At 38.5% G+C, this 25,247-nt stretch overlaps 2 protein-coding genes and 1 pseudogene across 2 annotated transcripts in view; 2 read left to right on the forward strand and 1 right to left on the reverse strand.

Moving 5' to 3' along the window:
• LOC118823547 (cathepsin L1-like) overlaps positions 1-25,247 on the forward strand; it is a 105,277-nt gene that overhangs the window by 27,937 nt on the left and 52,093 nt on the right. The window lies entirely within an intron of this gene.
• Positions 967-5,267, reverse strand: LOC118823568 (annotated as a pseudogene).
• LOC118823535 (cathepsin L1-like) lies at positions 14,161-23,354 on the forward strand. The gene is made up of 9 exons (XM_036593224.1): positions 14,161-14,195; positions 15,207-15,307; positions 16,527-16,669; positions 16,810-17,004; positions 18,854-19,045; positions 19,518-19,680; positions 20,605-20,713; positions 20,827-20,928; positions 23,193-23,354. Exons 1-8 carry the CDS (start codon positions 14,167-14,169, stop codon positions 20,924-20,926), a joined length of 1,032 nt encoding a protein of 343 aa, XP_036449117.1. The 5' UTR covers positions 14,161-14,166; the 3' UTR covers positions 20,927-20,928; positions 23,193-23,354.

Genomic DNA, 25,247 nt, shown 5'->3' on the forward strand with positions numbered 1-25,247 from the left:
CAGCTGTCTCATTTCCCTAGTTTCTGCTTGTTCTCTCCATTCCTCTTCCTACTTTCCTCTCTTCAATTCCTCCATGCTCTTATGAGGTAGGAGAGGAGCAGTAGCAAACATTTTTGGACACAACACTAGTCTTTCTGTGTGTGATTGCTGATTGAGTATTCCCAGGTATGCCTCATCCGTTTTTCCCAGAATTCATACTCCACTGGGGTTATTGCACTGTGGTTTAGAGTTTAACCCGAGTTTAAACCTGAAAGAGTCATGTGGGTGCTGGAACTCCATTGCTGTGTCCTTGAAAGCTGCAGTTTAAAGTGCACCTGCTGTTATATAAAGTCCAATTGATGTGTAATTTAAAAAACACACATATGCCACTAGATGGTGCTATATATCAGGTTTAACTGAGGTTAATCTTACACCTTATCTTAAAAATTAGACCTGGTTTTACTGATGTTTAAGGCAAGATTATTGCAATTGAAGTGCATTTTCAGCTCAGATATATAAATATTCCGTACGTAGGCCCATATACCTTCCGCCGTAATGTGTTCTAGATTTCATGGCATGTTTTAATTTAATGCTATAATGCTTAATTATACATATGCTCACCATGCTCAACTTTTTTTCTTCTAGGAATGCTTTAATTAAAAGCTCAAAATGTAGTGTATCCGCATTCCCACACATTTCTATCAAAAACATGTACATTTGATGCCTTTTCAGTGAATATTTACATGCAATATACACCCAGTATGCAGGCAAACATGTATTCTCTGCCACTGTGTGTGGCACAGCAAGTCAAAAAGATTCTAATTGTCCTGTATAGTTAGCATGCTCCATGCTCTATGCTCAAATCCTCATATGCTTGCCGTTACCATGCAGTGCTAATCTCCAGCAGACTTGATTATATGGTTTATAATGTTACAACACACTGTTATCAACAAATATGGACAGTATGGACAAAATTTAGGCTTTAAGATGGCTACTATTACTGTTTTTAAATAACATTTTTGATGTTATTGAGTAATGACTTGCATATGGTTAGCACCTTTTTCTTGTTAGCTACATTAGCAAATTAAAGATTCAGACATCAGACTCAAAAATATATTAGCTGAGGATTTATATTTGTAATCAGGGGAACATTGTCCATCACAGAAGCTCCACTTGTCACTAGTGTCACCTCACCTTGGCCTGATATGGGTAGGTGTTCTCCGTCTCCAGGCCTCCACTAGACATGACATAGTCGAAAGCTGTGAAGTACCAACCGCCTTTACAGCCATGGTTTCCAAATTCCTGGGAGCAGTCCACCAGCTGTTGCTCGCTCAGGGCATCAGCTGCCCTGTCTTCCGAAACATCTGACCCTCTAGTGCCCCCGTCTGAAAAAATGGGGATGCATTGAGTTTATTAAGTTAAACAACATATAAGCTTACAGAAATACTGTACATATTGAGTAGATTTAAGTTGATTTCACTTGCCAGTGTACTATTTTTATATTCTGACTTTTTGGAATTTGAATGTTTATTTTCAAAATTTACAAATAGGTTACTTTTAAAAATTTTTAAGATACCTCAATCAGAGACCAAGTTATGACATATTAAATCCATCACATCTGAAAAGCCAAAACTGAGAAACTCCTGTTTAAAGCTTCGACTGCATTCCCTTCAAGGTGTATTTAGTCAGGAGGCAGCAGGGCACTGTATCCGCCTTATTTTTCATGTGACCTATGTGTTTCGACATTATGGCTGTCCGATTAGGGAATGGTCTGTTTGTTTTGAACTTGAACTGAACTGGTGAGCACAAAATGCTCACTGTAAAATTTTTCAGGTCAAAAATCAGTATTCATCAGCTAATGAAAACCCTGCCCAGTGTCAGCACCTCTATAATCTTATCCGCTCTGTCCTCTTTCCTTTTGTTTGTTATCCCTCCATCCCTTTCTTTATCCTCGTCCGTCCTTCTGTAACTTACCGCGCTGAAGGCCCAGCAGGAGTTACAGAGATGTTGGTTTTTAACTTCAGTCACGTAGCCCATCTTCCTCCAATCTACATAATTGGGTACATCAGTGCCCCCTGCCTTTCTGACATCAGTAGTGGCCTTGGTCATGTTGAAGGATCCCAGGCAGCCACTGAACCTGGCCTGATACTCCTGATTGTCCTGTTGAAGAAAGAGACGGTGGAGGGGAAGATGGTGGAGTGGAAGATGGCGGAGAGGGCGATGGTGGAGAGGGAAATGGTGAAGAGGGAGATGGTAGAGAGGGTGATGGTGGATAGGGAGAAAGATGGTAGAGAGGGAGATGATGGAGAGGGAAATGGTGGAGGAGGAGATGGTGAAGATGATGGAGAGGGAGATGGTGGAGAGAGAAATGGTGGCGAGGGAAACAGTGGAGAGGAAGGTGGTGGAGTGAAAGATGGTTGAAAGGGAGATGGTGGAGAGGAAGATGGTGGAGAGGGAGAAGGTGGAGAGAGAGATGGTGAAGAGGGACATGGTGGAGAGGAAGATGGTGGAGAGGGAGATGATGGAGAGGGAGGAAGATGGTAGAGAGGGAGATGATGGAGAGGGAAATGGTGGAGGAGGAGATGGTGAAGATGATGGAGAGGGAGATGGTGGATAGAGAAATGGTGGCGAGGGAAATAGTGGAGAGAAAGATGGTGGAGTGAAAGATCGTTGAAAGGGAGATGGTGGAGAGGAAGATGGTGGAGAGGGAGAAGGTGGAGAGCGAGATGGTGGACAGAGAGAGAAGGTGGAGAGGGAGATGGTGGAGAGGGAGATGGTAGAGAGGGAGATGGTGGAGAAGGTGATGGTGAATAGGGAGAAAGATGGTAGAGAGGGACATGATGGAGAGAGACATGATGGAGAGGGACAAGGTGGAGAAGGAGGTGGTGGAGAGGGAGAAAGATGGTAGGGAGAGAGATGATGGAGAGGGAAATGGTGGAGGAGGAGATGGTGAAGATGATGGAGAGGGAGATGGTGGAGAGAGAAATGGTGGTGAGGGAAAAAGTGGAGAGGAAGATGGTGGAGAGGGAGATGGTGGAGAGGGAGAAGGTGGAGAGAGAGATGGTGGAGAGGGAAATGGTGGAGGAGGAGATGGCGGAGAAGATGGTGGAGAAGATGGTGGAGAAGGAGATGATAGAGAGGGAGATGGTAGAGATGGAGATGGTGGGGATTTAACAACCTACCAGATGTTGACAATAATTATTTAACAACACATAATAACTGACAGAGTTGCAAAGTGTCAGGATTTAGTGAATTATATAATTAAATTACAAACATTTGAGTGGCTTTGTCTGTATGTGAGATCTTACCATGTCTGCAAAGTGGTTCATGCCGAGTCTGTAGCTTTTGAGGCCCTGGTCAGCCAGCATGTTGTGCTCCAGGACCAGCTTAAGATTGTTCAGCCAGATCATCTTACGCTGAGACTCTTCTTCCACTGAACCATAACTCTTACCTGAGAGGAAACATACACACATACACTGACTTTATTCCAGTACATGTATATACATAGAGTTTGAGAAGAAAACACATATCCAGTGTTTATTTCAGGCTGTTTAATGATGCACTATGTGTCCAAAAGTATCCAAAAACAGTCCTTCTAATGAATGAATTCACCTAGTTTATAGTGCACCTATTTCTGACTCAGCTGCACACTGACAGCTTGAATAATCTCCATAGAAAAGCACTGACCAATAGAATGGGACACTCTGGAGCAGCAGCACATGAGGCTAAGGTCATCATGCCTAATGCCAAGCGTGGGCTAGAGGTCTACAAAGGCCCCCAGCAATGGGCTGTGGAACAGTGGAACTGTGTACTCAGGAGTGATAATTCATTCTTCATCTGGCAATCTGAGATGGGTTTGAAGAATGCTGGAGAACACTACCTGCCCGAAAGCAGAAGTTTGGTGGAGGAGAAATAATGGGCTGGGGCTGTTTTTCTTGGTTTGGGCCCCTTTAGTGCCAGTGAAATCTTAATGCTACAGCATACTCTGACACTCCAGAGAACTGTGTGCTTCCAACTTTGTGGGCACTTCAGAGTGATGTCCAAAAAGAAATAGTTTGGTGAGTTTGGTGTGGAAGAACTTGATTATTCTGCGCAGAGTTCTAACCTCAATCCTCTTCTAACACCTTTGGGATCAAATGGAATGTCAACTGTGTGCAGCACGTATCACCCAACATCAGATTCATGAGATGTGTGATGCTCACTTTTGCTCTTGTGGCAGGTAGCACTGGTGCTATAAAAACTGCAAGTGTTGTAGCACAAATTCATTTTATTTATAGATAAAAAATGACAGAAAATGCTTCTTAAAATATAAACCTCAACAAGGGGAACAAAGTGTCACATTAACTGTGAAAAAAAGTCAAAAGCATCATGTAAAAGGTTTCTATTTTAATATTCAATTTGTAAAATGTACAGAATTTGTTCTCCTGAATATTTCAGATTCCCCACCAGGGGGTACTAGTAGCAAATTGCTTATTACCTAATGGTAACACTTACTCTTATTTAACTATATATGATTTTTAATATAGTCAGTTTATTCTTACGAAACAGTCTAGAGGTAGCATATAGGCTAAAGCAGTGGTGCCCAATCCTGGTCCTGTAGATCTACCACCCTGCAAAGTTTAGCTCCAGACTTATTCTAACAAACTGAATCTGAATATTAAGTTAAACATATTAAGTTAATATTAAGTTAAAGTGACTGGCTGCGTGGTTTTATCTAACATTTTTACTTAATCTTAGGTACCGTCCTCCCCCCAGTACCATGTAATCTGTGTTATTATACAGAGATTACTATTATACAGATGTATGCAAAAGTTTGGGCACCCCAGGTCAAATGATGGGTTGATTTCCTGAGTCAAAATAAGTGAACACATCCTCTACAGAAAACACCCACTCTGCAAATTTTAGTGCACAATTGCTGTTTATTTACAGAATTTAACATACTGAAAACAAAAAATGCAAATACAAATGTGGCCTGTGTTGAGGCACATTTTATGTTGTATGTTTTAGTTTTTCCAATATTAAAAAATACATAGAAACTGTGCACTAAAATATGCAGAGAGATATTGAGTCTTGCAGTATAATTTAGTTAGATGGCACTGGATTTACACTGTGAAAAGTGATAAAAATAATCACAACTACTTTAGAGTAGTACCTGGTGAGTATCTGGAACTAAAGGGACTGTACATTTCAGCACTTACCTGCAGGTAATGTTCTAAAGCTGTGTCCTGACTTTATCCGCTGCTCTGCTGTTTTTATGGTGACCTGCAAACACACTCTGCTCACCACAAACTGCTCACCACAAACTGCTCCAAAACAACCTACACAATGTTCTCAATAGTGTTCTATTAAATCTCTTCAAGGTGCTTTCACTAACTATTTTCAAATGAAAATACAACCCCATTTCCAAAAAAAGTTGGGACACTGTGCACAATGTAAATAAAAATAGTCCATTTTAAATGAGCTTGGGCCCAGAGAAGGCGGCAGCGTTTCTGGATCCTGTTTATGTACAGTTTCTTCTTTGTGTTTTAGAGTTTTACTTGCATTTGTGGATGCAGTGATGAACTGTGTTCACACACAGTGGTTTTCAGAAGTGTTTCTGAGCCCATGCAGTGATTTCCACTACAGAATCGTTTTTAATGCAGTGCTGCCTGAGGACCCAAAGATCATGGCCAGCTAACGTTGCTTTTCAGCCTTGTCCCTTGCATACAGAGATTTCTCTAGATTTTCTGAATCTTTTAATGATATTATGCACTGTAGATGATGAAAGTCAAAAGTTCTTTGCTATTTCCTGTTGAGAAACATTATTCTTGAATTCTTGCACTATTTGCCCACTCAGTCTTTCACAGAGTGGTGAACCCCTCCTCATCTTTATTTCTGAAAGACTCAGCCTCTCTGGGATGTGGAATTTTCAGATTAAGTAACTTAATCTGAAAATTCAAATTAACTCAAAAATTAATTGTCGAGATAGTAACTCGGTCATTTTGAGTAAGACCACTTTTTAGCACATTTTAAGTTGAGGTAACTTTATTTAAATGTATTATATTCACTTTTTTAAGTTGACTTTACATGCAAATACAGACAGGCCAATAAAATATTTTCTTTTTCCCCTCTTTTAACTACATATGCAACTTATATTGAGTGAAAGACCATTTATCCCATATATTATTCTTAATTTTAACCTATTCAGAATTACCTACATAAAAAGTGATGGTTGCCAAGTATATGAAATAGTTTTGACGCCTATCAGAAGCAGCTGGTCACCTCAGCACAAGTGGAATACATTGTAATGTTTTTAGCTAAAACACCAGTTGATTCAGTGGTTGAGCTCTTGGGTTATTCTGGATCAGTGAATTTATGTGATAGACTTCGCAACTGTTTACATTTAAATGATTTGAACTTTTCATGCTTTTACATATCGCTGCTGTCAGAAGAAAACCTCATATCTCTAAAATGGTAACTTTACAGGAGAAGGAAAAAACCTACTTTACTTGTAATGTAAGTCTATGGAACCAGACTTTTTTCCAAGTTATTTTGGGTCATTTCTTTAAGTCCATTCATCATGAAATTTACACACAATGTAAAGAGCAACAGGTATTTTCAAATGATCTCAAAAACTGAAAAACGAAGACAAACCTGAAAACAAGGTTTTCTTCTGACAACAGCGATGTGTTTGTTCATACTCAGTTCAGGGAATTTTTTATGGTCAAATAAGTTATTTAACTTAAATCATTGAAGACAATCAGTTTCCTCAAACCATTTAAGTTGACTTAACTCCTCAGGTTTTACAATGTAAAAGTATTGAATTTCATTAATAATCAAGTAATATACAAATATTCCAAAATGATACTTAAATGTTGTACTAAAGTCGTATCATTTCAGCATTTTCCACTTGTGTAGATTCTCTCAGAGTGAATTGCATTGTTATAATTAAAGAAATTCAGCAGCATCTTAACCTGCTGCCTGCTTCCTTTTCTACTGTTTCTGAGGTTTAAAGATCACTTTTTGTTCTTGATGGTGCCCTACATTCTAGGTACTAGCCAGGAAAGTGTGAGGTTCAGATACCTGCAAACTGCTCACCACAAACCGCTCCACAACCACCTACACAATGTGCCCACAGCAGAGATGTGCAGTAAATAGTTCCATTTACTCATTTCAGGTACTTTTTAAGGTTTGAAGATGTTTCTGACCAAATGAATGCCCATAACTGTTTTTTTTTCTATGCTTTTATCATGTTTAACATTAGACTCCTTCCCTCTGAATAAACTGGGAGCTCACTCAGGCTGAATTCGTAATGTAACCATGCAATCTGAGCCACATTACTACATTTTAAATCTAGAAAACGTTAAAGATTGAGCATTTCTCAAAAAGCCACGAAACTTAAATTATTTTATGAAAAATAAGCCACTTGAGGCTGTGTGTTACTGTGATTTTATCACAGGGAAGGGTGTTTTGGGCACTCTGCTTCGCGTTGTGCCTAAGAACACCCTTCCCATGATAAAATCGCACAGCCTCTGGTGACTTATTGCCTTATTAATGTGGAGTGTGCTGGAACATCAACCTGCCGTAGCCCAGTCTGGCCTCGGCTTTCACCGTGCCTGTTATACACTAATTTTGAGGGTTGAAGGCACCTCTGCTCATGACTTCTGATGACATGGGTGGCAGGGCTGCCTTATAAGGCCTAGAAGACCAGCAGTCTATTCTGGAGTTAATCAGTGCAGCACAATTTGCGTCTGTTAGAGTATCATAAATTGAAATATATACAGACCCTTCAGCAGTTAATACTATACACCCTTAAAAAGATGGTTCTTCAACAGTTCTTTAGTCAAAAAATGGCTCTATACAGAACCATGAAAACCCCTTTGCATTATTAAAGGGTTCTTTGCATGTTGAAAGTGTTCTTCATATTGATGATGATGAGTTTGTTCTGTAGATGGATCTGTATAGAACCTTTGTGAAAATGGTCCTATACAACACCCAGAAGGTTTCTTCTATTGTTATAGCGTCAAGCTTATAACAACAGAAGAACCCTTTTTGGTGCTATACAGAACCATTTACAGCACATTCATGCACATTTTCCATCAATCTGAAAAAAAAAATGCAAAGAACCCTTTAATCATGCAAAGCGTTTTTGAGAACGATTTTCTTGACTAAAGAACCCTTGAAGAACCATCTTTTTCAACAGTGAGGTTTGACATTGTAACAATAGAAGAATCTTTGTTCGTGCTATTTAGAACCTTTTTCAAAAAGGTTCTATATAGAACCATCTACAGCACATTCTGAAGAATGCTGTCATAATGCAAAGAACACTTTAATCATGCAAAAGGTTCTTTGAGTGTTCATGGTTCTATATAGAACCATTTTCTTTAACAAAGAACCCTTTAAGAACCATTTAAGAGTGAAGCTTGACATCATAACAATAGAAGAACCCTTTTGGGTGCTATAGAGAACCCTTTTTAAAAAGGTTCTGTATAGAACCATCTACAACACATTCTGAAGAACCCTTTCACGATGAAAAGAACCTTTTAATCATTAGAACCCTAAAGAACCCTTTAGGGGAACCCTTAAAAGGAATAAAAACCCATCATCATTACAGTTTAAACAACACAGCATACAGATAACACAACTCTGCAAATGAGGAAGAAGACAAAAGAAACACAAATCAAACAGAAATCAACAGAAAATTCCACAGTTCGATGACTAACGTTTACACTAGAACATCACATCATGCAGCAATAAGACGTGTTTTTGCACAACCAATAGATCAGCACATTTTTAGCCATTTCTCCAACAAACTGTAATTTGGTTTAACTTTTTATGGGAGCCATCACACCTGCTGATTACCATAAACCATAATTTTCTGCCAAAAGAAAATATGTTCATTAAGTAACTGAGAAAACTGGGCTATTAAACACACTTGCAAAGTCTTCTCATCTGCTACTAAGTGTAAAAATATTTATATCATAAAGATATACACCGATCAGGCATAACATTATGACCAGAGAATGAGTCAATGATCTACACTCATTGTCCATTTGATCAGCTCCACTTACTATATAGGTGCATTTTGTAGTTCTACAATTACAGACTGTAGTCCATCTGTTTCTCTGCATACTTTGTTAGCCCCCTTTCACCTTCAGTGGTCAGGACCCCCATGGACCCTCACAGAGCAGGTACTATTTGGGTGGTGGATCATTCTCAGCACTGATGTGGTGGTGGTGTGTTAGTGTGTGTTGCGCTGGTCTGAGTGGATCAGACACAGCAGTGCTGCTGGAGTTTTTAAACACTGTGTCCACTCACTGTCCACTCTATTAGACAATCGTACCTTGTCAGTCCACCTTGTAGATGTAAAGTCAGAGACGATAGCTCATCTGCTGCTGAACAGTTTGTGTTGGTCGTCCTCTAGTCCTTCATCTGTAGTCACAGGACGCTGCCCACAGGACGCTTTTGGCTGGATATTTTTGGTTGGTGGACTATTCTCAGTCCAGCAGGGACACTGATGTGTTTAAAAAGTCCAGCAGCACTGCTGTGTCTAATACACTCAGACCAGCGGAACACACACTAACACACCACCACCACGTCAGTGTTACTGCAGTGCTGAGCATGATCCACCACCCAAATAGTACCTGCTCTGTGAGGGTCCATGGGGGTCCTGACCACTATAGAACATGGTAAAGGGGGGCTAACGAAGTATGCAGAGAAACAGATGGACTACAGTCTGTAATTGTAGAACTACAAAGGGCACCTATATAGTAAGTGGAGCTGATAAAATGGACAATGAGCGTAGAAACAAGGAGGTGGTCATAATGTTATGCCTGATCGGTGTAAAATTAAAAGACTCCTGCCTAGAAATCCTTATGAGAAAACTACAGGAGTAAAAATATGCTGTAAGAATAGCTTTTATTAATACACACACTCTTAGAAAAAAAGTGCAAAACTGTCACTGGGACAGCCCCCCTCTTGTCACTGGGGTGGAACCCTCAAGGGTACATCTCAGTACCTTTAGTCAGGGAACATAACTGTACCATAATCTATTGAAATGCTATTTTCTAAGTACTGACTGCACATTTACATTGTTTGTACCTTAATGAATGAAATGTGTACCTGCACAGAACCTTTATTTCTAACAGTGCAGGTCACCTCATAGTCAGACTTTCCACCAGGGGACTCCCCTCGACTTTTTTCCTCAGTTCCTATTTGAAGTTTAATTTCATTCTTGTAGTTCAGCTCCTGTTCTTCTTTACTGTTGTTCAGGCCTCTTTGGAGCTATAGTGTTTATTTCAGACTAAAAGATCACACAGAGGGAAGAACAGGACTGTAGAAACTTCAGTTCTGGTGTAGACATGTGACCTACTTTTACACAGTCAGCAAACCACACTGACAAATAGGTGCCCACCGCAGTACTCAGAGACCTATTTCATTTTTCATTTCCCTCCATTCTTCCATAAACTGCATTTAGACTTACTGCATTTAGATTATTTAACAATTTGTTATAGATATATATATATATATATATATATATATATATATATATATATATATATTATATTAGGATATTTATTGTGCTAGCAGTGTTCACAATGCAATATGTTTGTTTTTATCACTAATAATCATCTGCCAATGGAATAAGAAACTTGAGACACCAGATAAAATGACTTAAAACAAGTGAAACTGTATAAAAATAAATTTAAAAATATATTTTAACATTTTTACAACATTCCCATACTCTGAAATATTATATTTAGTTACATTTCAGATGTTTTCTTTTAATTAGATATAATTTTTCAAACATTATGTTGTCTGAACAGATTTAAAATCCTTTTTTTTGTAAAAGATATAACAATGATGCTGAAATAAAATATACAGAAGGCATCATATTTCAGAAGTCTTGAGGCAAAAAATCTTAAAACTGGTCACTTAGGAAGAAATTATTAAAAATAGATGATTAACTACAAGGTAAACCTCACACAATATATATATATATATATATATATATATATATATATATATATATATATATATATATATATATATATATATATATAGTGGAAATAGGTCAATATCTAGGTCACCTCGTAGATAGTCAGACTTTCCACCAGGGGAGTCCCTGTTCATCAAAAATGAGTTGTTCTCAAAAAAACTTAAAACTTTGATTAAAACATCAAAAAATAATTGTTTCTTGTATACAATACTTCAGTCTACATTGTGGATGCTCCTGTTGATCAAAATAATACAAATCCGTTGATTGATTCACAGTTTTTCTGACCTGATCTGAGACCAGCTTTTCAAGAGCATCATAATGCTCATTGCTTTTTGTTGTTTCTGAGCTTTTCTGCACTTTATTTTTATGCAGTTTCAGCCCTTAATATTTATTGTTTGCTCATGAAACACTGCAGTTTTACCTTACGAATTACATCTTTGGTAGATAAATAGATACATAGTGTATAAAGCCATCATTTCACACTCCTCTTTAGGTCATAGACCCTTGCAGCGTAGGCTTTTTGTATTGTTATGGCACCCAGTGTTTGCTTATTTTATCAGATGGTTTATATGAATGTCTGTTATGTTTGTGGAGAGCACAGCATGTTTACCAGCATCCATATCACAGAGATAAGCAGCACAGTTTCAGACAAAACCACAAAGAGACAGATAAAGGCAGATAATCAGGCAGACATTTATGTTCCCATGACCCTTTGCTGTTACACTTAAAATTGAACTTAGGGGCAACCCGTTCTCACTAATCATCCTTGAGATGTTTCCAAGGAACCATCTATGGAACTCTGAGATAGATCACAGTGGCTTCCATCTTTCTTAAATAAAAGAAGTCTGGAACCAGCGAGGATCCAGTGTACATAGACATTTGAGAGATGGCTGTGCAAAACGAGGGAGGACTGCACAAAAGTGGGTGGAGATATCAGAAATGCAGCCGATTATATATTCCACTCACTTTAATAAAGATTACCAAAAGCATATAGAAGAATTTTCTGCCTCCTTTCAAAACCAGGCAGAAATATCCATTAGAATTTTAAAAATGTGTTGTTGACACTTCCTTTGAATGCAGCTCCAGATTCCGCAGCTACACAGAATAGGTCTCTCCAAAGGCCTCGAGATTCTGCGGTGTGTGTCTGAATCAAATCTCACATCTATGGGGTGCGAGCCAAAGTCGAGCCTCTGAAGTGTGAGTCAGTGTTGAGCCTCTGAGGTGTGATTCAGATTTGAGTCTCTGAGGTGTAAGTCAGAGTCGAGTCTCTGGGGTATGAGTCAGATTTGAATCTCTGGGAAGTGAGCCCAAGTCAAGTTTTTGGGGTCCGAGTCAGAATCAAACCTCTGAGGTGTGAATCAGAGTTGAGTCTCTGGGGTGTGAGTCAGTGTTGAGTCTCTGGAGTGTGAGTCAGTGTAAAGCTGACTACAGCCTTGTAAAAAGTTGAACATTGCAAGACATTTTACAAGAAATTATTTTACTTTTGGAAAAACGTTTCCTGCCGGAGATGTGAGAAAAGCAGTGATTGCTGAGCTACAGCTTAAAGCAATAGCTGGGGCGCGAGTCAGAATTGAGTCTTTGAAATGTCAGTCAGACTTGAGTCTCTAGGGTTCGAGGCTGAAGCAAAACTATTTAAAACACTTGGTTAGTCTGTAGTATGTAGAAAAAGAATGCTCTCTAGCCAGCATAATAGTTTATCCTACTGAAGTTGGATTAAATTTTATGGACTTACTTATTAAGGTAAGGTTTAGTAAGTGTAAGATAGATCATTATGACTTTAACTCAGACGACGCTGCGAGTCGCCCTGGAAAGTGTGAAATATTCATGGTGACATTTTGGTTTTCATGGCACTTATGAGCTTATCTGCCCTTTATTTTTATGCAGTTTGAATCTGTTCAGCACTTGCCTTTGCATTTATTTGAAAACTGCACTTCACGTTGCATATTATATCTGTACATCTGCATACTGCATATCTATTCTCGTATTTTCTTTGTAATAGTCTGGTGCATTTTTAAGATGATTAGATAAGAGTGCCAGGTAAGTTTGTGTTGAGTGTGCTTGATGGTATCAGTACTGCAGAGAGATGCAGCAGAGCAGCACCAAAGCAAAGCCAAATAAAGCTAATTAGCAGGTCAGATATTCATACATACTCAGCAATCTGCAAAAGGAAAATTCAAGTTGACAAAGAATAACCAGGTTTAAATATAAATGCTAGCATTCTAGTACTATGTTAGTGCTAAATTATTCACAGGAACATATTTTGGCCATTTTTCCAACATCTGATTGAAACCTGGTTAGACTACGGCTTCCATTCACAATGAGTAGAACTTCCAGAAGACGTTTTAAAAGTTGGTCCCATTGTAAATCAGAGTTGGTTTCTCTGTGTTTTCCTAATTATGTTGATAGTAAATCTAACATGCAAGGCCTTCAGTCCAGTTCCTGAAGTCCTAACCAATGGGAGAGTTCTCTTGGCTGTATCTACCTACACTATTAGAAATAATGGTTCTGTTCAGGTACGTTTTTCATTCATCAAGGTACAAACAATGTAATTGTTCCTTAAAGGTACAACAGTGGTTTTAAGGTCCAGTTTTTCCAGGTGAAACATACGTATTTGTACCTTTTCATGACCAAATGTTTTAAAACAGAACAATAAAATAAAAAGCCTGGAGACAAGACGGGGTGTGTGGAGTCAAGACAACTTAGAAAATATAATTTCAATGAGTTATGATACAATTATGTTCCCTGACTAAAGGTACTGAGACGTACCTTTGAGGGTCCCACCCCAGTGACAAGAGGGGCACTGCCCCTGTGACAATTTACTACCTTTATTTCTGAGACTGTAGAAAGCAGTCTTAAATGCATATAATTATGTGGACATTTCAACATTTTAACCCTTTTGTTTCCAACCAAAACCGAACAATAAAATGAAGGTATTTCTACAATACTTCCAGAGTTTGAATGCAACAGACATGCATTTTTATACTTCATAGAAATCGTCAGGCCTTCTCTGAAGACTTAGAAGAACTTGAGGGTTCCACAGTGAGTGATATGATTAAGTCATATCACTCTCATCTTGTAGGGTATAGACGCTTGAAGTTTGTGGTCAGCAGAGCGTGTTTACTGGCATCTTTAGCTCAGCAAAGTCACAGATAAAATCAGATAAAATCAGAATAAAACCAGAGCCAGTAGGGCACACACTCCAGCAGATCATGGTGAGACTGCAGAACATCACGCTCAGGTAAGAGCTGAAACACGCGTTCATACATTTACACTGAATACAAACACTGATGCAACAAAAAGAGGTGAAAAAGTTAAATGTACAGTTGAAACTGAAAGAATCAGCAGATTAGGATGCCACTGAGTTTCAGTTCAAGAGTAGTGACATTGTCATTATTAATGATTATATAATGTCTCTATATGTCCCCATCTACATATATATATATATATATATATATATATATATATATATATATATATATATATATATATATATTTATATATATAGCAGTTAAAAATCAGTTGTTGCTTTCCAAAGAAAAAACAAGTATCTCCAACATATCGTTTTCACAGGAGGGAGCAAAAATGTTCACTTTCAGTGTGAGCTAATGGAAAGAGATTTTATTCTAAGCAATTTCAAAGTATGTCTATTGGTCCAATCATCATGAAATTATCACATAATGTAAAAGAACAGCTGCTGAGCTCAAATGTAAGTAAAAAGTAAAAATCACAAAAACAATGGAGAAATTTTTCTCTGGACAGATGTGTAATTCTGTACATACAATCATTACAGTCATTAACAGACTATTAGATAATGATCAGGTTGCTGTTTATTAAGGCCTGTTATCAGTGTTTGAAATACTCCCTGGTATTTGGGCGGTCTTGTTTGCTACTGCAGCGCTGACAATTGTTCTTCTGTAAAGTCTCTGTTCTGGTGTGGTTCTGCGCTCTGTCTCACATTAACTGAGATCCTACTCATCTCCTCTTCTGTCTTCAGTGTGAGAAATGAGAAACAGTTACTCTTTACTCCAAACTCTTGCAAACTTTGCAAGTTTTCAGATTTACAGATATGATATGGCATGTTGTAAAGATTTACCGAGATATTTTAGAGTTTATTTTCAGGCACCCCCCAGAATTTGGATTTTGAGACATTCAGGGGGTCCAAGAGATTAATTAGGGGATCCTGGGGCCCCCAGGTCCCCCTGTATTTCGCACTAGATTGATTTAATTTCGTTCAATCTGTTCTTTACAGAATGAGGGTTTTACTCGCTGTCGCCGCTCTTGTGGTTGTGGCTGGTGCTGCCAGTGTCTCTCTGGAGGATCTGGAGTTCAACACCTGGAAACTGAAGTTTGGTGAGAAATTTACATCAGATCTGCTCCTTTATGAGAAATTCTCCACCTCCAATCAACAACTCAATCAGGAAATCAGAAAATGGATAGAGGCATCAGGATAAATTTTAATGTTTGCTGTATGCTGGAATGTTAATCTAGAACCAACATAACTTACACAAGATATCAACCACTATTTTCAAAATATGAAATTATTTTTACTTTTGACCCTATTCATAAGCTTATATGTATTTATACTAATGTTATGCTGTTTTTTTCATGCACAAAAAATGGTTTTGAATGGTTTAAGAAATATTTATATTAATATAACTATATATATTTTTTGACATAATGATAAATGGCCAGATGCCCTTTACATTGTGTCAAAAATTAATGAATGGACCAATAGAAGTAGTCCAAAATTGCTTGGAATAAATCACTTCTCCACTTACTGCCATTAAAAGTTCAGCATGTTTGTTTCATTTGCCCTGAAGTCCAGCTGTTTGTGCTGTTTCTGTGATTGTAGTCCTCTCATTCAAATACAGCTTTTAAGGGGCAAGTTCCACTGATGGCACTCCTGATAAAACCAAAGTTATTTCCAGCTACTGCTGTTCAGTGAATTTGTTTATCACTGAAGCACACTAAAGTCTTTAGTAAGCTATACACAGTGCTGATGCGCAATGTAATTCAGCAGACTGTACTGGACAGACACTCGCAGGGGAACTAGGGATAAATCAACCAGCAGCAAACTAACAAAAGCAGCAGCTGGTGGAGCTCCAGTTCCCCTCAAGATCCTCCACTGTAACAACAACCTACAAGTTGTATAAATGAGAGATTCATTGAACCACTGAATGGAGCTGAACCACTGAATGTATATTACATATATATATATATATATATATATATATATATATATATATATATATGTATATGATATGCACTTGACTCTATATGTGACATATATGATATACACGCTCATTGACTGTACATATGATATACGTAATATACACTCATTGACTGTATTTATGATATATATGACATATACAGTCATTGATATGTATATAATATATATGTTAAATAGTCAAGTCAAAGTTTATTTAAATAGCTTTTACAACAGGCGTTTTTTATCAATGACTGTATATATAATATAAGTAATATATACATACATTGGTTGGAACATGCAGCGTTTGCCTCAGAGGAAACACATACATACACATATACATAAACATACATTTCCTCTCAGGTAAGAGCTACAGTTCATTGGACGAAGAGTCCCGGCATAAAATGATCTGGCTGGACAATCTTAAACTGGTTCTGGAGCACAACATGCTGGCTGACCAGGGCATCAAAAGCTACAGACTCAGCATGAACCACTTTGCAGACATGGTGAGATCTCACATAGACATTTCATTACACAATTCACTGAATCTTTCCTTCAGCTCTGTTTATTATGTGTTCATGTGTTCAGTAATTGTATTTGACATCTGGAAAGTAGACCATTAAAAGTCCATCTTCTTCTCCAACAGGACTATCAGGAGTACCAGCAGATGTCAAAGGGCTGTCTGGGATCCTTCAACTGGACTAGAACCCACAGCGCCACTTCATTCTTCCAACCGGTAGAGGGCGCTGCTCTGCCCAGCTCTGTGGACTGGAGGATTGAGGGCTACGTGACTGAGGTTAAGGACCAAAGTCATTGTCACTCCTGCTGGGCCTTCAGTGCGGTGAGTCACAGCAGGACAGGTAAAGAGGGAGAACCAGATGGAGGGATAATTAGTAACAGTATTGGGCATTGTGGCCTTAAATTTAAGTCACGGTTTAATTACAATTTCTGATGGTTTAGAAATATATCAGAATATAATTTAGATGATTAAACAAATATTAGATGTTTAGGGTTAACAGCGGTTTATTATTCTGGGATGTATCTTCATTTTTAATACAAAACATTTTTAACAGCCAAATTATATCTGAAATATTTTATTGTGCAAAACAGTAAAATCAAAACTGTAGAATATGTAGATAAACCTGGCAGTATTGGTTTCTGAACATAGCCCTGCAGGCTCGGCATAAATGGTGCTAAATCTTGTTTCACGTCTTAATTTAGCTTGAGTTGGCTTCCTTTTCAGCAGCTTAAAGTTTGAAATTTTCAGCCCACATGGAGCAACAGTCACATTTTGTCACCTGTTCAGGCACCAGAAGCAGCTTAAGAGGAAACAGAAGGGTTGCAGTCACTTTTGTGTCCATGTTTGACTAATACTAACCCCAAAAGACTGGCTGTTTCTTTATGTCTGCTGCCTCAAAAGCAAAGTTTTCTGTCTCAGACTGCACTGATTTAGACAGCAGTAGGTGATCAAGGATCTGCAGCAGTATCATTTTCATTTCAAACATGACTGAAATATTCCTGACTCAGACACTCAGCTAAATGGGGTAACGTTAACATGGTTTGCACTGAGTTATCTGCACTTATTTATGTTGTACTAGTGTAAATCTTACCTAAGGAACTTTTATGCTGCCCGCTACTAACTTGAAGGCAGTGAGAAAAGGAAAGATGAAGTCAGAAGAAAGATATAGATGCTTTTACTTCCAAATCACGATACCAAGAAAATGTCAGTTTGATCGGAGGTGTTGATCCATATGAAGTTGATTAGTTGTCTCTGAGTATTGATTTTGTGTTATTGCCCATGATAAAATATACAGCCATCTATAATAACTTAAATACAGTATCAGCATAGACATATCAAGAACTAAAACATTCAAGTTTTCTGAAGAAAATATTGTGACAAAAGTGATTAACTGAAAAAATGCTGTTTGCATAAGTATTCAACCCCTGTATTATGAAAGCTCCAAGTTCACACAGATGAATGACGTTACCCTAACAATGACACAGTTGGCTTACAATTGGCCTCTACTTGTGAATTATTAAAAAAAAAGTTCACCTTTACTGGATAAAAACCCTGTTAATTCAAGTATTTTTGATCAGACTGTGAATCTGAAGGAAAGCTGAGAAAATAAAGACTAAGAACATTAGAGAAAAAGTTATAGACATGCATAAGATAGAAAGAAGACATCTTATTTTTGGATGTCATATTTAATGTTATTAGTTGAACACTGGGCTGATTGTGTTGTTGAACAGGCTGGTTGTGATGGGGTTCAGATTGATCTGTGCTGTTTATCTCTTGATTGATGTGATGCTGATAATATGTGCTGTAATGTGTTTTTGTCATGTTTCATCATGTGTTTCTTTGTATGAAACTGGTTTGTCATTCACACTCACACTTAAAGTGCAGCAGTCTGAAGGTTCTCAACAAGGGAGAGCTGTTAGTGCACAGATAGCTTTAGTGTGCATCATTAGAATGGAGGAACTTGCCTAAATATTTGCTATAGAAACAAATAAGTTTATGATATGAGAAATATTCATGTCATCAGCTTGTGAATAAACACAGGTAAAAGTATGAATAGGGGTGCTGTGGAAGATTGGAACTCTAAAGAGATCCTCATTTAAGGAAGAAAACAAACCCATTTCTATTGGTTCACCCTATTTTCCTTTTATTTTTTCTAATTTTCTTCTCTCAGGCAGGGGCGCTAGAGGGTCAGATGTTCAAGAAGACAAAGATGCTGGTAGAATTGAGCGCACAACAGCTGGTGGACTGCTCCCGGGGTTATGAAAACTTTGGCTGTCAAGGTGGTTGGCCTCATAATGCCTTCAAGTACATCAAGTCCAGTGGAGGCCTGGAGACAGTGTACACTTATCCATACCAGGCCAAGGTGAGGCTACAGTAGTTAATGATGCCATGGTGAGGTCAAACTAGTGCTGAGTGGAGCTTCTGAGATCAGCTTCGTTTGGTCTCATAAGTTTGCTTGTATAGTTTTACATTAGAGCTACAATGCTAATGAAGCTAACAAGTAAAGTAAGCAACTGTAGGCCAATTAGCATGGTGCTAACTGCACTCCCATGTTAAAGCATGAATTTTGTCAATACATTTTTTCCATTTTTATAAATATGTCATTATGTCAAACAGGTGTTTGATGAGTTGGGCATGCAGTTTGTACAGTGCTAATGTGTGGGGTCTTAGCTGGTAGCCTTATTGCTCCAGTGGAAAACCTTTTTTTTTTTGGCACTGTTCATCTACCTTTGGGGTGAGGGGAAAAGTCTGGAAATTAGAATTTTGAAAATATCCCTGTGAACTTTGAAGCAGAGGGTTAGCAACCCATCCTGATTGTACTCATCTCTCCTCAGGAAGGGGAATGCAAGTTTAACAACCAGAATTCTTGGGCTACCTGCTCTGGCTATAAAATGGTGAAGCCCACAGAAGGTGATCTGCAGTACGCTGTGGCCACAATCGGGCCTATTTCTGTAATCGTCGATGCCAACCATCGCAGCTACCAGCTCTATGAGTCAGGTAACCCTGAGAAACCAGTGCTTTGAATTAATCTCTGTGGAAGACTAAACGCACAGCTCAGTGTCAAAACTATTAACAGGCACACTGTTACTGGCTCTATGGTTACAGAACAATGTTAAGATCTGTTAGCTAACTAGTTAGCTTTACTTAACTTAGCTGGTGACAGTTACCAGATTAAACAGGACTGTAGAGCGCTCACATTTGGGATTAAAAACTACCAACTATTACTGCACTTATACACATGCCTTTTTCTGTATTAGTTCATTCAATTTTACAGAAATACATCACATAAAAGACGATGAGCTCTCTAATGTAATGTTGCTCTAGCTATTTAGCATTAGCTCATCTGAAGGGGCAGCTTCCATTGCAAAAACCTCCTCCTTTTTAGACATGAAGATCAGCCTGAGTTGCTAAAAGATTCCCCTGGTCTGATTAAAGTAAACATGGTGTCAAGAATCCATATTTGTTTACTTTAGAATTCTAAGCATGCACATTTGATCAGTTCTCAATCATGTATGTCTGCAGTGAACATCTTGTAAAGCCAGTTTATGTCTGAATGAGAGACGTTTTAGATGTTCTCCTCTGTGTGCTTCTAATAGTGCCTTTGTGCTACTGAACTGTTTCCTCTGTTAGCACAAATGTTATGGATGCTACCAGGTAGCATGTACTGAAAGTTTAACAGACATAGCCACAGTAACTGAAGGAGGCAGGACTCTCAGAATTCTGCAAACAGTCCATTTGACACGGTTGCTGTCAGTTGGGTTGAATATTACAGTCCCTGTGAAATCCCTGCTTGTTCAGGATGGCTGGGTTTGCTGTTGTCTCATTTCTAAGCTTGCATTATTATTTTATTTACCAGATACTTTAGTTATGGGTTAATCATTGACCATCCTAATTGGCAGCTGGTAACCTGAATGATTGCAGGTGTGTATGATGAGCCAGCCTGCAGGACTAACTACCCTTATCATGCTGTCCTGGTTGTTGGTTACGGCACTGATGATAACGGACAGGACTACTGGCTGGTCAAGAACAGGTAAACAAACAAGCTGCCAAAACATCAAAAAGACAATCCCTGATCACATTCCTGCCAGGGACTCAGAAGGGTAATGTAATTTAACCATCACTGACAATGATTTTGTTTTGCAGCTGGGGTGTCGGCTGGGGTGATCACGGTTACATCAAGATGTCCAGGAACAAGAATAACCAGTGTGGTATTGCCACAACAGCCGCCTACCCTGAGGTTTAAAGGTATAACTTCATTAAAGGGGTTCCAATCACAGATCTACACTGATGGGTTTAGACTTGAATGAAGACTAGCGTCAGCATAGAGTAAGACACAGGGGAGGCCATGATTCCACCGCGATAAGTGCTCTTTATTAAACACCAGGGCAGAAAGGCACATACAAAGCACTGACCTGGTGGGGAACATCACCACTAGCCACAGGATTCACCCTGATGGTTGACCAAACCCCAACACAAAACACACTAACAACCCATATCGTCTGACTAACACAATAAACACATATCACACACTTTTAACTGACGAACAACAGCATAAACAACACAAATAGTTCCTCTTCTATTTGGTCACTACAAGACTTTTATTAACCAGATATAGGGTGCAAGTAATCTTTAGTGTGAATGACCATTGGAAACATCACCAGTCAACAGTTGCTTGTGGTGTTTAATGGGTCACTGGACCTGTGCACATTTGCCCAAAAATGTTTCAGCTACAGTTAAATCTAATTCATTTCACCAGTTTATATGCAATTACATATAGTATTTACTAACAAACATCACTGTTTGGGTCTCCTGACTACTAATCTTGAAGACTTGTGCATAATAAAGCGTTGGCCCTACACTGTTGGAAATAAAGGTTCTGTGCAGGTACATTTAAAACTGAATTCAGATCAGTGGATCTCCTGGAGCTGGGAAGAGACCTCCAGAATTAGAACTGAACTACATTAATGAGCATATTGTGTCTCTAACTACAACCCCAATTCCAAAAAAGTTGGGACGCTGTGTAAAATGTAAATAAATGTAAATAAAAACAGAATGTGATGATTTGCAAATCTCATAGACCCATATTTTATTCACAATAGAACATAAACATATCAGATGTTGAAAGTGAGACATTTTACCATTTCATGAAAAATATTAACTTATTTAGAACTTGATGGTAAGCAATGCATCTCAAAACAGTTGGGACAGGGCCATGTCTACCATTGTGTAGCATCCCCTCTTCTTTTAACAACAGCCTATAAACGTCTGGGAAGTGAGGAGACCAATTGCTGGAGTTTTGGGAGAGGAATGTTGTCCCATTCTTGATCTCTGATGTAGGATTCTAGCTGCCCAACAGTCCTGGGTGTACTTTGCCAGATTTTTCATTTATTGATGCGCCAAATGTTTCCTATTGGTGAAAGGTCTGGACTACAGGCAGGTCTGTTCAGCACTCGGACTCTTCTTCTGCAAAGCCATGCTGTTGTGGTGGATGCAAGTGTAGTTTAGCATTGTCTTGCTGAAATATGCAAGCCCTTCTTTGAAAAAGACAATGTCTGGATGGCAGCATATGTTGCCAAAACCTGTATATTTCGTTCAGCATTAATGGTGCCTTCACAGATGTGCAAGTTACCCATGCTGGCTTTTGAACTGTGTGCTAATAACAAGCTGGTTGGTCTTTAGCATGGAGGATGCTGTGTCTATGATTTCCAAAAAGAATTTTAAACTTTGATTCATTGGACCACAGGACACTTTTCCACTTTGCCTCAGTCCATCTTAAATGAGCTTGGGCCCAGAGAAGTTGGTGGCATTTCTGAATCCTGTTTATATATGGTTTCTTCTATTATTGATACAGCTTTAACTTGCGTTTGTGGATTGCACGGTCAACTGTGTTCACAGACAATGATTTCTAGGAGTGTTCTTGAGCCCATGCAGTGATTTCCAGTACAGCCTGTTTTGAATGCAGTGCCATCTGAGGGCCTGAAGATCACAAGCATCCAATATTGACCATCCGCCTTGTCCCTTGTGTACAGGGATTTCTCCAGATTCTCTAAATCTTTTGATGATATTATCCACTGTACATGGTGGGATATCCAAAGTCTTTGCAATTTTACATTGAGGAACATTTTTCTGAAATTGTTTCATAATTTTTAGATGCAGTTTTTCACAGATTGGTGAACCTCTGCCCATCTTTGCTTCTGAGAGACTCTGCCTCTCTAAAATGCTCTTTTTATACCCAGTCATGTGAGTTAGTTGCAAATTACTCCTTCAGCTGTTTTTTTATTAGTACCACTTACTTTTCCAGCCTTTTGTTGTCCTGTCCTAACTTTTTTGAGATCATTGTCGCCATCAAGTTCTAAATGAGTTAATGTTTTTCTGCATTCTGTTTTTATTTACATTTATTTACATTTTACACAGCTTCCCAACTTTTTTGGAATTGGGCTTGTATAATACAGCATTAAGGATGCAGCAGTTTATGTGAGTTAGTTCCATTATATGTTGTTTTTCTACAGGTTGGAGAGGAGAAGGATGGAGGAGGAGTCTGATCAGAATTATCAACTGATGCAAACATTTTTTTTCTACCATTATTCCTGAATTACACACGGATTTATTTCGGACTGCTCGAAAATAAAAAAAACTAAGCATTTAACTCTATAACAGCTGTGATTCATTTTATTGTCCAACACCTCATACCAGCACACGTGCGCACATTAAGATCCCGCAGCATATTACAGTCAGTAAAACACTGTTTTTTTTTTACCTCTCCTGTTAAGTTACTTTTTTGGAGATACTTGTTTTTCTTTGGACAGCAGCAATATGCCCTTAGACACTGACCTGGAAGCAGCCCTCAATGTCATCATCATCATCATCATAAAATATGTAAGTATTAATTGTACTGTGAGCAAACTGTTCCCTGATACAGTGAGCTTTACTAGTTTATGAGAAGGTGGCACCCTCTGTTAGTAATTAAATGTCCTGCTTCCATGTTTTACACATTCAGCAGCAGTCATGTAGTTGAATTCTGCACAGTGCTGATGAATATGAGCTCAGTATTAGCTGTTGATGACCATCTGGAGCTGAATCTGGTCAGTACAGGTAAATACAGTAAATAAATGTGTGGAGCTGGGAAACACTGATATATAATAAATAGACATCTGAAGGTAGATTTACTAAAGGAGGCACTAATTACTGACAGTCTACCTCCAGGCAAATGAATACTTTCTAATTAACATGAGAGCAGCACAATGTAATCACCTGTTTGGCTCACTTGCTGTATGAAAGTCCTTTTCTGCCAGTAGACAAAAATAAAGTTTTTATTCTTCTCTCATTCTGGTTGAGTTATTTTCTCAAGATTTTGATGTAGTATGTTGAAAATGTGAATAATTGCTTATATTTGAAAAGATATGTGCTTATTTTCACATAATAAGTCATATTATTGATAAAAAAGACTGAGTGACTGTGCAGTGCAGAGTTCCACCACTGAGGGGCCTGAAGGGCACTAAAGTACTGATACCAGGCCTTACACACATTTTAAGGAAGGGCAAGAGTCTGGAGGATCTAAACTGATCTATGTGAGTTTGCCCTTCAGTTCCCAGTTCCTGTCAAATAATCTATCTATAAGCACTTAATAAATGTGTTAATGTGTCTTTTTGTCTTTCTCTGTGTTTCTACAACCTACTTTCATCTCATGTATAAACATTTAAAGCTAATGATACGGCAAAAAGTTCTCATGTGTCCTCCATCACCTGATTCAAGCATAAAACCAGAGGTTCAGTTTTATGCCTACAACTAAGAAGGTAAACAGAGAGACACAGTCATAAACAGCCTCAGTTTGACAGGAAGCTCATGCAGAGATGAAAGATCATGACTTCTGTTCTTCAGTGTTGATACAGGCTGCGTCTGCAACCTTGCTGTTTCCAACATGGTCTTACATGGATAATTATTTGACAATGTCACTCATTTTTCTGGCTTAGACCTGGAATTCCTACAAAATGCCATTGTTGATTACAGGTCTATTCCAAAGCTTCCTTCGTGTCGGGAACAAATGTGTCAATCTTGGTCTACCCTTGGCTATGCACCTGGTTTGAATTATATAAAACCAATAATACTCTATAAATAAATACATAAGTGAGTCAGACTAGATGATTTCTAGTTGTAGTAGTTTTATATATCGCTGTTGTTGGAACAAAACCTTTAAATTACTACTTTTAATGTAAGTCAACAGACTCTTTTCCAAGTGATTTTGGGTCATTTCTTTTAGTCCATTCATCATGATGTTTACATACAATGTAAAGAGTAACAGGTATTTTCAAATTATGTCAAAAACTGAAAAACGTCAAAAATGGAGACAAGGTTTTCTTCCGACAAAAGCAATATGCAAGTCTACTAGGATCCAGCTCCCAACTGCCACCCAGTGCCACAGAGGACACAGACAGGCCAGGTGTGATCTCTTCTTTCTGATCTCTTTCTGAAGGTGCCTGAGCTCCTTATCAAATCAGTATCAGTTGTTTTTCATTATAGGGGCAACACAGGCACCTGAGCCAAGAGAGAGAAATGACAGTTCTGCC

This window comes from Colossoma macropomum, unplaced genomic scaffold (assembly GCF_904425465.1).
Source record: "Colossoma macropomum unplaced genomic scaffold, Colossoma_macropomum, whole genome shotgun sequence".
Lineage (NCBI taxonomy): Eukaryota > Metazoa > Chordata > Actinopteri > Characiformes > Serrasalmidae > Colossoma > Colossoma macropomum.